We start from the raw sequence: 13,484 nt of genomic DNA on the forward strand, positions 1-13,484 counted from the left end.
GGGATGCAAGGCGCTCCTCACAGTCACCAACACACTCACACTCCTCGTGAGGAACAGCCCCTGAAAAGCTGGGTCATAGCAACAGCTCTGGTGTCTGCTCCAGAAGGTCATTAACTCTCCTGATTGAAGCAAGTGCTTCAGTAGAATTGGGAGACTATTTTAAGGGGGAAAAAAAGCCCACCGTTTCCTCCCTGGCATCTCCGCAGCACAAGGTACGTGAGCCCCTGGCTGCAACTGGCTGAGAACAGCTTAGTTGCTCATAAAATGGTAGGTTTGACTTGCGTCCTGGTGTGAGCCAGCGGGAAGAAATGTATTGTAAGCATTTCTTCTTACTGTCACATTATAAAGTACCGAAGATTTATTTTTCCCTGTTCCCTCCACCTCACCTCTTCAAAAATGAGGCAATCAGCCAGAAAATTGTAAGCCAAAAACTTCAGTGTATCAGAAAGGCTGACACAGAGGCTCTGTATGCTTTATTTTTCAGCTGTGGCTAGTACCTCCTTTTCCCAGATAGTGCTGGTTATATAAATGACATTATATAAATACAGAAAGAAAATTAAGAAACACACCTGGAATAACAATCAACCCCAGGAAGCAAAAGGAAAAAGATCTTCTGTTGATCTGAGGCTAGTTAAACACAACATAAATGTTTTACAACCTAGGCTGTGAATGAAATCTAACGCTGGACTCCTTCCAGACTAATCCGTGAATTCTCAGAGCAAGGGGCATTGCTTTGGGAGCCCGCTGTTACACACGTTGTGCTAAGCTTCCTCCCCGAGTAGCCCTTCATTCCTGGCAAGATACCTGGGGACACGAGAGCTCTGATATCATATGGAAATTCACCGTTTTCTCCATTCGGCCCATTTCTCCCCTTAAAAGAAACGCAGCACTTTGGATCCTCGGGAGACTGACCCCAAGAACAGCTCAAGGAAGGTTACAGCAAACGAGCTTTGCTTTGCTGCATCTCCTCTCCTTGCCCAGCGCTGCCTTACACCTCACCTGAGCTCAGCAGGCCTCACAGATCCATCTCCTCTTTATCCTTGTCACCAAATCACCAATGGGAGTTGCAACTATCACCGACCGACTATGGCAGCGTTTCTTATGAAGCGCTTTCTCAAAATGTTTCTTTAGGCAATCTTCCACCTGTCGAAATGGAGATTTTCGTAATGCACAGCTTCTACACTTCTGTAAAAGTTTATGCAGCACAGCTTCTGTCTCACAGGAAACTCGTTTTTTATGTTGGACTGGAGACTAAAGACAAAGAGGTCATACTGCCCTAAACCACGTCGATCAGGAACAGCTGGGAGGCTCACTCTCAGGCTCTCCATGGTTACCGATTCTGTATTAGAAAGGACAGATTTCATCAAAATGAACTGAGCAGCCACCTGGTTTTCAGTTTACCTGTAAGTCATTTGCTAAATATGCTTTTGGCTCGCAAAAGCTGGACAGAGTTGCAGTTATCGCTGGTACCCAACACGACAGCCATCCTTTGTAGGCCCGGGGAGGAACTCTGGCACCTCTACACTTGGCAGCAAAGTGGCACGTGGTAAATTTAATACCAATGGCAGTCCCCAATTCTTCCACAACACCCTTTCTCCCCATAAACATTAACCCTTTTCTTCAGATGTGCAGCATCACTTAGTGCACTTGAGGCACGGAAGAGGAAAAAACCTGCAAGCCTCCCACACGCTCCCTGGGCTCCAGTACAGATAAACACTTCCACGTTTTTCCTGGCTGCTCACTCACTTTTTTGCACCCTCCTAGAGCACTTGTGCTATTTCCATGTGCATTTTTAGGATACGAAAGCTCCAACTAAACAGGGAAGAGAAAAGAAAGGATTAGTCCTCACCAAAGACCGAGTGGGGAACAGGGGCTGGGGGGTGCCTATGCTCATTCCAGCAAAATGACTGCTTACTGTAGCAGATACAGGACATAGACATGCAAGTTTTTAATTGCTCCACATCCTTAAAGTGCCAAGTACTGTCCCTAGGCTGGAGCAGACATTTGTCAGAGTAACAGAGACCAGCAAGTTTGCCCTAAAGCATCAGCCTGCTGCTTAAATCACAGCCTCATGTCCATTTGTCCACCACCTGCATTGCAGTAGTGTTCAGTTCATGTAAACAGGCCTCTGAAACACGTGCCCAGGCTGTGCAAGTCCTCACCACTGCCTCTGTGCTTCTGGTCACCGCTCAGGAGCTCAAAGCATTTGCTTTTTCTTGGAGACACTGCAGCTACTCAGAGCAGGAGCTCTTTGTGGGTAGTTGCACAGTGAAGGAGCGTAATGGGTTTTATTCAGCAGCCCTAGCAGTAACAGAGAGAGCTTTTGTTAGTCCAACTTTTGTGCTAAGTCTGCTTAAGAGGATGTCCCTCCAGCAGGGGAAGTTAATTTAGCTGCTTCCATCACCATTCAGCCCTTGGCCCCTGTTGTGAGGCTGCCAACACCAACCCCCCTGTGACGGCCACTCTCATGAACTTGTTCTGTACAAGGGGATTGCAGAGGTCTGCCTCAGCTTGCCAGGGCACATGTGGCAACCCACAGGCCCTAATAACAACCACGTTCAGGAAGGTCTTTCATCCACAGCATCAGTATTACATAGCATGCTTTCACCCTTTGAGCTTGCATAGGGTCCAGGCCATTTTCCATCATGTTCACAGAGAAGAGCATTTACACAGCCCCGCTGAACAGAGCTGAAAGCAATGGGCTTGTACAAATGGTGCTAAAAAATCATCACTCCTTGGTTACTACAGCAACTGCATGGAAGAGGTCCCTTAGCAGTAGGTGAGAAATCAGCAAGCACACTGTCCTGGTTTCAGCTAGGACAGAGTTAATTTTGCTCCTAGTAGCTGGTAGGGTGCCATGTTTTGGCTTAGGATGAGAGGAGTGCTGATAACACGCTGATGTTTTAATTGTTGCAGGGCAGTGCTTACACCAAGCCAAGGATGTTTCAGCTCCTCGCTCTGTCCTGCCAACGGGCAGGCTGGGGGTGCAGCAGGAGCTGGGAGGGGACAGACCCAGGACAGGTGACCCAAACTGCCATTCCATACCTTATGGGGTCATGCTGAACAATATATAGGGGTAGCTAGCCGGGGCGGGGGGCCGGCTGCTTGGGGATAGGCCGGGCATTGGTCAGCAGGTGGTGAGCAATTGCATTGTGCATCACTTGTTTCGTACACGTTATTAGTAGCAGTACTTTTGTCATTATTTTATTTTTCTTCCTGTCTTAATAAACTGTCTTTATGTCAACCCACAGGCTTAATCTTCCTGTTTCTCTCCTCCATCCCAGAGAGGGAGGGAGGAGGGTGAGCAACCGGCTGTGTGGTGCCTAGCTGCCGGCCGGGTTAAACCACAACGCACACGCAGAATTTCTTTGAATAGGGATGTTTAACTACGGTCTGTGTAAGATAACACAACACAAATTAAACTTTAGCACGCCTTGAACACTGGTTTAACAGCACGTGCTACGTTGGAAGCTGACTGCACCAGCTCCTAGTTAGGAGTTGACCAAATGTCCTGCAGTCTGATCAGGCAGGCTTCGCAGCACAGCTTGCAGGATTATACACCAAGCTGCATGCTCCCTCAAAGAGACAGGGGCAGTACAGTGAACGTCAGGGAGACCCAGATGCACTGGCCACCAAAAACCGAAATTAAGCTGCTGGCTACTCAATGACTTATCAGAGTGCCTATTTTTCCAGTCTAGCAGCAGCTGGTGGCTGAGTGTAATTACACCCAGTTTACACAACACATGGTAGCATACTCGAGAGCTTCAGCTCAGTACGCACACATGGGCAGTGGTGCTAACATTCTCCACTGACACCAGGAGGGTTTGTGCTTTGTTCTATTGTAAAAATATTTACCAGAAGACTCACTTCCCAGCTTGGATTGAACAAAGACAGAGAAGGTTGGAAACGCAGATGTTCTCCCCAAAACGGCTCTGGGAGAGGAGCTGGGGCTGCAGTGCCTGCCATGTAGGCTCTCACGTGGGATCAGCTGCTCATTATTCCGTGCAGGAAGGAAGAAGGCTGCACCTGAGACATCCACAGAAACCAAGGGAGAAGGAAAAGCTGCAAGCCCTGTGCAATGAGGTATGCAGGGAGTCGAAGGGATGGCTGCAGGAACAGGCTGTGTTTTGCAGATGTCCCCACTGCAGGGACAGACAAGAACACAGCAGCTGCATGCCAAGCTGATGAAGTAAGACTGAACACTCCTCGCACTGCACTAAATCCTACAAACCATCTCCAAGGGAAAAGTGAATTGCTAGCAGCACCAGCCAGGGGCAAACCACTGAGCAAGAATTGTCTGAACCTGGCACACAACCCGTGACTCTGTGCAGCCTTCAGCGGCACTCCTGTAGTTCCTTTGGGACTTAATGCTGGACGAGACACCTTTTTTCTTCCACAGGGACAGAACAAAACCAAGAGTTATTGAAAACTCAGGCCCACATTTTTGGTCTGAAAGAAGCAGAAGAGGGGATTAAAGCTGGAATCTGATCACCTCGCAGCTGAGCACCTCAGTGAATGAGTTCGTGGATATTCACCTCAGGCCCAGGACAGAAATTCAATCCTGTGAATTTGAGAAACCTTTCCCAAACAACAGAGTGATGGCATCAGAAACACCACGGTTTCAAAATACTTTGCCTTATCACCCTGAACTCTTCAGTACAAAATTCCCATGGGTATCTACTGACAAAACGTATTATACCTTCAATAGCCCTGACTGAGACCACTGTGGTGAAAAAAGCATATCTACAAGTAAATCCCTGAAACCTGCAGCACCAGCCAACCGCCAAGCTTCAAGGCACAGCATTAGAAGTGGCAGAACTTTCTGCTGAACGTGCAGGCTAAGACCTATCCCTCCACAACCACCTCTTTATTCCCGAAACTTCACTGCCCGAGCTGCACAAGCCCACGTACGTTCATGCGCTTGTGAAGCCATTCCCAGAAAACTCATTAAAAAAAAGGCCCCAAGCAGTTTTGGGGCTTTCACTTCACTTTCAGCATCAACCAGCCACCATGGCCATTTGCTGCGTGAAAGGGACCAGTCCTTGGATTGCTTCGCCTGCTGCCATGCCAGGTTTTACCTGGTTTTCTCAGGCAGAAAACAAGCCAAGGAGAACAGGAGATCCTGCTACTCGCATCCCACAGGATGCAGCCCTCCTCGTCTACTCTGAAACTCATTTAGTCAGAGGGTTAACAAGTTGATTTAAAACTTGAGGCCTTATGTTCAGTGAATGAAGACCAAGAATGATGAGAAAGGAAAAAAATGCACTTGCCCTAAGTAGAAAGACATGTCTCATAGAGGCTTCTCTTCCTTCCACTAAGTGTTTCAAGAAAAATCACAGCATCAGGGACATGGAGCTAACCCAAAACATGTGCCAAGTTTGCACGACGCGTGCAAAGCTGAAAGGAGCGGTACCTTTCTGCAGTGAGCAAAGTCAAAAGCCATGCAGGGAAAGGAAATAAGGGCAAGTTCATGCTCTGGTGACAGAACAACAACAGGAGAGTGAGAGCAACCGGGCTGCAGCTGCACGGAGCTTGGCCCCGTGCTCTGCTGAGGCCTGCAGTGCTCACGGCCCCAGAGCAAGCACTCCACCAGCACCGAGTATGCAAGCCACTTACAACAACACCCCTTCAAACATCCAAAAAATGGGGTCGCTATTTGCTCTTTACTTGGTATTTTAGACAAAATTCAGCAGGCCCAGCTGGCAGCCTTTGATCAGGAACACCCTGGAGCATGTTACTGTTAGAAATGTTGTTGGCAGCTGACTGTATTTGCAGTACACCAGGGCATTTGGCTCTGTTAAAATCTTCATCCAGCATCCAACACGGTGTCCTTCCATTCCACTCCATCCATGGGAACAGGTTCAAGTGTATTTTACAGTTTTGTTGTGTTTTGTTTCTTTCTTTCTTTCTTTCAGTTTTCTTTTATTGAGGTGGGCACAGGAGAAAGGTGGGGAATTTTCTTCTTTTTCTTTTTTTCTTTTTTTTTTTTTTTTTTTTTTTTTTAACAGTTGTGAATTCATCACCCTCCCAAATCAGTATTCAGTACTAGAAAGCCTTTCTGGTGAACCCCTTCATAATCAGGGAGCATCACCAGTCATCTCAGGAAAACCCCATATAATTTAGTTCTGCACATTGAGTTTCTGGTGGAATTGCCAAGAAGCGTGCTTGCTCTGTCGAAACCCCGGGTTTCTTGTGACATCTGCATGACTGCTTGATTAATTTTTCCTTCACAGTTGGCAAGAGGTCTTTGAGCAAGACCCAAGCAGCGAGGCTCGCAGAGGGTGGGTGCTGCACATCCTCCTCCCCTGCACGCGAGCGAGGAGCCGCTCTCGCCACCCAAGCAACCTGCGGAGCAGCTGCTGTGCTGTATTTACACGCAAGCTGGTTCCTGTGGATATCCAAAGACGAGGGCCAAGGCAAATCAAACTCTCATTGTCCTTACCAGAAATCCTCCAGGTAACGGGGACAGACAGATATTTCTCGTGATGCGGTTCTAACATTCACGTACAATAAAGTTTTCCTACCTGCCCTGCATTATCATCCATTCCTTTTTAACTCGTAAAAAGGCACCATGTTCCATTTTTCATCACATCCAGCACTCGTACTGAGAGGTTTCCCCTACTGACAGGCTCCATTTCCATTTTGATAATTATCACACTAGTTTCTAATTAACGCATTCATTCCAAGCTTTGTTTTATATTAAAAAGGTAACAAAATTTTGTCACTTGTATCCTATTAATGCCAATAAATGGAATTGTCTGCCCGTGGTGGTTCTTTTTGCTCCACACAAATGGGATTAAATGAAGCACGCATATTTTGCCAGAAAGCAGTACTTTAAAATATTCTGTTTGTACAGAGACAGTCTTCCCCTTACAGACAGATGGTGATTACCTGTGCTTAAGATTCCAGCAGACAGTTATTCAGTTTCCAAAGACACTCAAATCCCAAGTTTAAGGTTTACACCTTAGCATTCCTATCTACTGTTCCTTGCCAGGGCCTGGCTCAGATCCTGTGAGCAAATGAATGCTGTTACACATTACTTAAGCCAAAACCTAGAGGATAGAAACCGCACACCAGGAAGTTCAGGATGGGTTATCAACTGAAAGAGCAGATCAACCTCAACTTTTAGGCACACACCAAAAGTATTTCCTGATGGCCAAAGTTCACAGTTCTTTGGGATCCCATTACACACCTCAAACTCAATTCTGTAAAACCACATAGGCCACAACTGTATGATGGCAACTGAACAGGTGCCTAAAGCAGTTGAGAGTGGGTGAACTTCCCTGTTCTGGTTCATTTACAGCCCCGCATCAGTGCTGCTCCATCCAGACAGGTTACCTGGCTTTGATCCCCAAACTTCATGTCCTCAGCACGTAACACCAGGGCCGTGTGACAGCAGAGCTGCCCCACAGCCACTGCACCTGCAAGTTCCCTCCTGTTGCTCACCCAACCACCCAAGTTAAGCCTGGGCAGAGGGGAAAGCAAGACAGACATTTTCATCAGCTGCCAATAAACAACAGCTGTACTGCGAAAGAGGGGCTGCTAAATGCTAATTTGCTCAGCTGCCCATATTTTGAGCTGGATAGGTGACCTTCAGATCCAGCTTAATACTGGCTTCCTAAAGCAGAATGGGCTGTCAGGAGTACAGTGACTAGCAGAGGCAGCAGAGAACCAACAACACAATACACCAAACCACCTCCAAGAGGGAAAACACTACACAGAATCATCAGAAGTCAGATTTCTTCATATGTTGTAGGCTTGCTCACTTCTTCACTTTGTCTTCTGTAAGTACCTACATCAATTTGCTATCCCTGCCTGCATCTCCGCTAAATGGAATTGCCATCCTTGCCAGATCCCCTGAGACACTGCAAGGATATCAGCGCACGAGACAGCTGCTGTTCTTACTGATAAAATATTACAAAGGTAAGATTGTGTTTGATGATAATAAGGAATCAATGAAAATTCACTGACCTTGACTAGAAGAATAACAGGCATGTATTGCTTCTTTTCCCTCTGCTCTCCTTCAGTAGCTCTGTGCCCCTGCAGGCAGCTGACACACGTTGGCAGAGACCTTTCCCCACTGACAGCTAATGACTCAAATGTAATAGTCTGATACCAAGGAGACATACACATATATTCACTACAGCATGCTGTAGCTGCTTATATTTCTAACAGCAAATGAGCGTGCTTCACAAAGTGGAAACCATTTAGTTATAGTGTCGACATAAGCAGATATTATTTATTTTCTTTACTCCCATCATACAGCGTGGAGTAACTGCCTGAAGTACCAAGGAAAATTAAACTAATATTCACATTTTAAAGAAAATGTACAGCATTGAAGAGGCTTTCAGGGTGGAGTGTAGCTGAACTACCTAAATGTTCCCTAGGCTTCTGACCTTAGATGCTATCACACGGGGAACCTGGTGTGCTGGCTCTAAGGAACAGGATGGAGCGCAGGGCAGAGTGGAGACACCATGGCTGGGATCTGCGACCAGGTAGGGACTCGATTGTTCTTGTGCACACCAAGACCGATAAGCTGCACATTTGCTACCCTGAGCCAACAGCCTGCCATATTTTTGTCAAAATGCTGTACTCTAGTGAACTTTTGCTCATCATAATATCATTCACATCTCCTTCACTTCCACACATACAAATGTCACGGTGTAATTTTTGGTGTGGACTGGACAGAACCCAAGCCCAAAATGTAAAGCAGACTGGTTCTCAGGCATTCACTGAATTCACACCACAAACTGGAACCTGCATTTCCCAAATTTGCATCAGGGCTATGCAGATAAACTCAGTGGCTTGCCCTGTCCACTCCTACCCACATTCTTCCATCTTCTACAAATGCACACACGAAATAGAGCATTCCCCAAGACCAGGAACCATACGCCTTTGCCTGCTTCCAGGCACAACCAAAAAAAATAAAAAAAAAAAGCAAAATACAAACTACAATCTGACTTTGGGGAAAAAAAAAAATCACCTTTTGAATGTCTTCCATCCCATTAATCCCATTACCATCTAAATGTGTGGCTGTACTGTATGCAGACTGTGCAGTCCAGTAGTGAAGAAACAGGTATTCGTCCTAAACACAGATGCCACAGTACGCTGCCAATAAAATAATGGCAAAATGCTGCTCTCCATCTCCTAATGACCTCCTCACGCACTGGAAATTCATGCTGTCAGTTGACTTCTTGGCTCTAGTTCTCCAGTGCAAGAACACCAGGGTTCCTACAAGGTCACATCGATTTTCTTGTCAAAGTGAATGCAGCAGATCCTTACACGTAGTTAATGAGAAAAACACCCTTCTGTACCTGGCATCCAACCTGGGACATATTTCAGCGATACACATGTACCATTTGACTGACCCACATTTGGGTTGGCATTCATTCATCTTCCAAGCCTAGCAGAATATTTTAAATTATGCTGCTGGTAGCACTTGTTTTTTCTTTAAACCTTCTCATCTGTACATGTCTTTATAAACTACTTCAGATTAAAGTGGAAGACTCAAGCAAACTATTAGCTATTTAATCAACTGCTACCAAACTTATCAAAGCAATCCAAAGACTGGAATAACCACCTCCATTTCACAAAAGGAAGCAGCAAGGTTAATAGCATCTTCTGAGGTCATCCTGCTGGTCAATGGCAGAGTGATGGAAACAATTTGGGGTTCCTAGTGCTGTACGGTGATCCGTGCTTTTTGACACAGTAAGTGACAAAATCCTCAAATGCATCTGAACATATCGCCAAATGTCAAGCGCTATAAAGAAGAGCTGTATTTCCTGAATTCCAGCCTCTGGCTCATAAACGCTTTTATTTTGATGTCTGCTTTTCAAACTCCTCATTACCAAAATAACTATAGTGAACGATACATTGATTCCCCAGAAATTATTACTTATTGGATATTCATGAATTGTTGATACTAATGTGTAAAGCATAAATTTGCCATGGGTTATTTAATCAACCTATACAGCCTGGCATGTTTTTAAGGGTCAACAGCTACCAAGGCTGCCATGTGAAATGTGCTCTGAAAGCTGCTTGTACAAGATCCTTCTCTGGGAACAATTACCTGAAGACTGAATGGTTTTCTTAACACATGCACCTTAATGCAGACTGCAAAGCTTGATGAATTGTCACAGCCTGTGCCATGCAGGATGCCGGCTTAGGCAGGTCTGACATCTCTGAACTCACCGCTAAATCCCCATAAACACATACCATCAAAAATTTAGTAGGCATCAGTAGTATGCATGCGATTATATGTTTGAGTATCTGCACAGATGAAATTCTCAGAGCATTTTCCAACATCACGAGATGATTAACAGCTAGGACTACCGTACTCCTGCAGGTGCTAGCACAAGGTCTCTCAGCTTATTATCACAGTGGCTCAGACCTGCCCTAGGCTGAGAGGCATGAGTTATTTACTCTGTTCTTATGGCACTCTAGAGACAGACAGCCCTAAAGCATGCCTGTAAAAGAGCTAAATAAATAGCAAAGTAGATGAACATTAAGGAGCAGTAAATTACCACCACAGAAGCAGGCAGCAGACACAAGTCTATTCCACACTACAGATGGCAATGTATTCAGGCTGCACTCTTAGGGGATTTCCTATCCAGGAAGGCACAAAGCAGTGGTACTCCAAGATCTTAAACAGCAGAAAAATAAGCAGTACCTTTAAAATAGTGTATTCATCTGATTCAAGTAAGCGCATCGGACCGATTTTTACTACTTGAACTTCATTTGGACTATGCTCCCTTAAAAATGCTGCGATGGGAAAACTTGACCTGGAAAAGGAAGCTTTAGAAGCAAGTGTGGTTGGAGAACCATGGTAATTGCCAAGGCCTGATCCTGTTCTGTGGTCACTGCCAACAAAATCTCAAGTTGTACTGAGTCTGTGACAGAGATGGAGAGGTTTCTTGAAATGTGAGACAAATCTGCTCGTATGAACTTAGTTCTCTCCCTCACCTCCCATCCCATCTCCTCCTTTCACTTACCAACGGCTTGGTTTCATCTTCATCTTTGAAATAGTACAGCTGGTCCCCCTTGAGAACAAACCAGCGCGTGTGCCAGGTCTTGACAAAGCCTCCTTGCTTCCGCAGCCACCCACACTTAAAGGCGCTGTGCCGCCCGTGGCTCGGAGGGGGACTCTCCGCAGGGCCAGTGTGTTCGTCCATGCTGGGCCTGGGCAACTCTCCTGGTGAGAAAGGAAGGGACAAAGGAAAAAGAATCAGATCGTGAGCCCAGCACAAAGCTGTTCCTTTCAACACGGCTGAGAAATGAACATGCCCCGACTACCAGAGAGTGCTAGCAAGGCATTGACCGTCTGACTGCTTACTCGCATACAAGCACCCATCGGCTGTGAGCACTGCTCACCTATAAGAGACAGCAGTAACAGCAAAATGAGTTGTTTAAAAGCAGGCAAGAGGCAAAAATTGCTTCAACTACAGCGTATGATATCTCCACAGGCAGAGGCAGACAGCAGCTATTTTTCACACTGAGTGCTGCTGGATTACAGGCACTGAGGAGGAATGAACGTCTTCATACCAAGGAAGGCAGGATGCTTCCCACTGCCAGACAACCCTTTTGATATTCCTTGACAGGCTTTAGCACACCAAATAACATGGCTTCTGTTTTTATTTTATTTTTTAACTATTGTCACTGGTATTATGGACAGTAAATATAAAAAACAGCTGCATATCCCATGCTATAACCAACCCCATGGCTGAAATTGGTGCGTCCAGCTATGCCTCTTTATAGCCATTTTGCCAATCACACAAAACGTTAGTGCATCAACTCAGGGTGTGAGATGTGTCCAAACCAGCGCTGAAGGCTGGAATTGAACTGACAAATTTTCAGGTGGCTTTTTGATTTGTTAAAGCTATGCTTGTTACCTTATCTGGACAGTCACAGACATTCTAGACAGATATTTTACATACAGCCACAGTCACATGCTAAATCTCGATGGTCAAAAGGCTTTTCCTGATACCTTACCAAGTTTAGAGCTCAACAAAATCAAGATTTTCTCGGTTGCACATTGTGATATTCTCACTTGAAATACAAGCCCAACTGAGACCCGAGTGTGCCAAACTGCATATACTTAAACAGAATAAAATGCAACCAGAACCACAAAAGCGCCAGCATGCAAAATGAAGGGTGAAATTTCAGTGTCTGAGTGCCTGAAAGACAACCTCTTTCTTCTCCTGGACAACCACCAGCAGCCATCCTTGCCCAGCCAGGAACCTGCACAGCTGCTAGTGCCTGGCCAGGCTGGCTGCCTAAGGACATTTGTTGTTTCTACACATCCGGGTGGGAAAAGAACAAAATAAACCCAGCCCCTGTAAACAGGAGATGTTTCTGACTAGGAACATCTAGACACAAGCTTTCTGTTGTGACTTTGGCAAAAGATACTGGCGCCTTTGCGCCCAGCACGCCTGCTCTGTTCCACGGGCCACCCCCTGCTCCTTGCTAGGCACCTGCAGAAAATCCCAAAATCCATTTTGTTGTTGTTGTTGTTTTCCACCACTCCTTTGCTTTCAGAGTCTGCCTACAACAAACCAGACTGAATCAGAAATTCCAGCAGCTGGCTCACTTTCACCACTTGTTTTTACAGCTGCTTCAACACCAAGATCATAAAAACAAACTGCAGAAATATCAGGGTGCTGGCAGTGCTGCAGGGAACAGCGAGGTGCAAACAGCATGTAAATAACACACGAGCACGTGCGGAATTACATCAGCACGCTGCGAGTCCTCTCGCCCCTATGAGACCAGGCAGAAAGCCACTACGTTTGCAAGCACTAAAGGAGCGTATTCCTCAAGCCCATCTTCTGAATGGGAAACACAACTCGTGCCTCCTGCCAGAGCTAGCTCCGCTGATGTGCCCGGCCTCCAGCATCGGGAACGAGCAGAGCTGGACAAATCCTGCACGGTCCATTCATTCTCCGGGCTGGCTGCGGGCAAGATGTCCTGCTGTCATATGGACACAGGGAAACACAGGACTGGGCAGCTCCTCCAAGTCCCAGCCCTTTGCCAGGAAATCCTCGGAGAAAGTTATTACAGCACGACAAATCCAGTCGCAACGCAAACCCCGGACTGCACTGAGATGTTTGGCACGGAAGCCCGCTCTTGCTGTGTGATTTTATTCCCCCTCGAGTTTCTCATGGCCCAGCTGCCACGCTTCCAGCACGCAAAGCTGCATCAGCTTTCGCTTCCAGTGAGCCTTCTCCACCCCTCATGTGCCACAGCAGCTCCCTTGAAGCCCATGCTCAGCCTGGTCCGAACCGGGTCATGGCACCAAGCTGCCCAAGCACCAGCCCAAACCCGCCCTCCTGCAGCCTGACACAAAAAAAAAGGGCACCAGAGAATTTTTCAAATTTTTGAAAATCCCTTCAGAATGACCCTGGAAAAAAACATCTTCAAAAACCTTTTATCTCAATGTATTCGTGATAGCCCTCTGCCCAAACTGGCGTGTAGGAAACCCAAGCGTGCCA

At 46.4% G+C, this 13,484-nt stretch overlaps 1 protein-coding gene across 3 annotated transcripts in view; it reads right to left on the minus strand.

Annotated features, from left to right (window-relative positions):
• The window catches only part of ARHGAP24 (Rho GTPase activating protein 24), a 143,136-nt gene extending 131,945 nt beyond the window's left edge, over positions 1 to 11,191 (minus strand). For 2 of the 3 annotated variants that reach the window (XM_068680545.1, XM_068680544.1), the window contains exon 1: positions 10,992 to 11,191. In XM_068680545.1, the coding sequence (XP_068536646.1) occupies positions 10,992 to 11,171 (180 nt within the window). In that variant the 5' untranslated portion in view covers positions 11,172 to 11,191. The remainder of the gene's footprint in view (positions 1 to 10,991) is intronic. The other variant, XM_068680549.1, reaches the window with a different exon arrangement.
• Positions 11,192 to 13,484: the final 2,293 nt, after the last annotated feature.

The sequence above is a fragment of the Anas acuta genome, chromosome 4 (assembly GCF_963932015.1).
Source record: "Anas acuta chromosome 4, bAnaAcu1.1, whole genome shotgun sequence".
Lineage (NCBI taxonomy): Eukaryota > Metazoa > Chordata > Aves > Anseriformes > Anatidae > Anas > Anas acuta.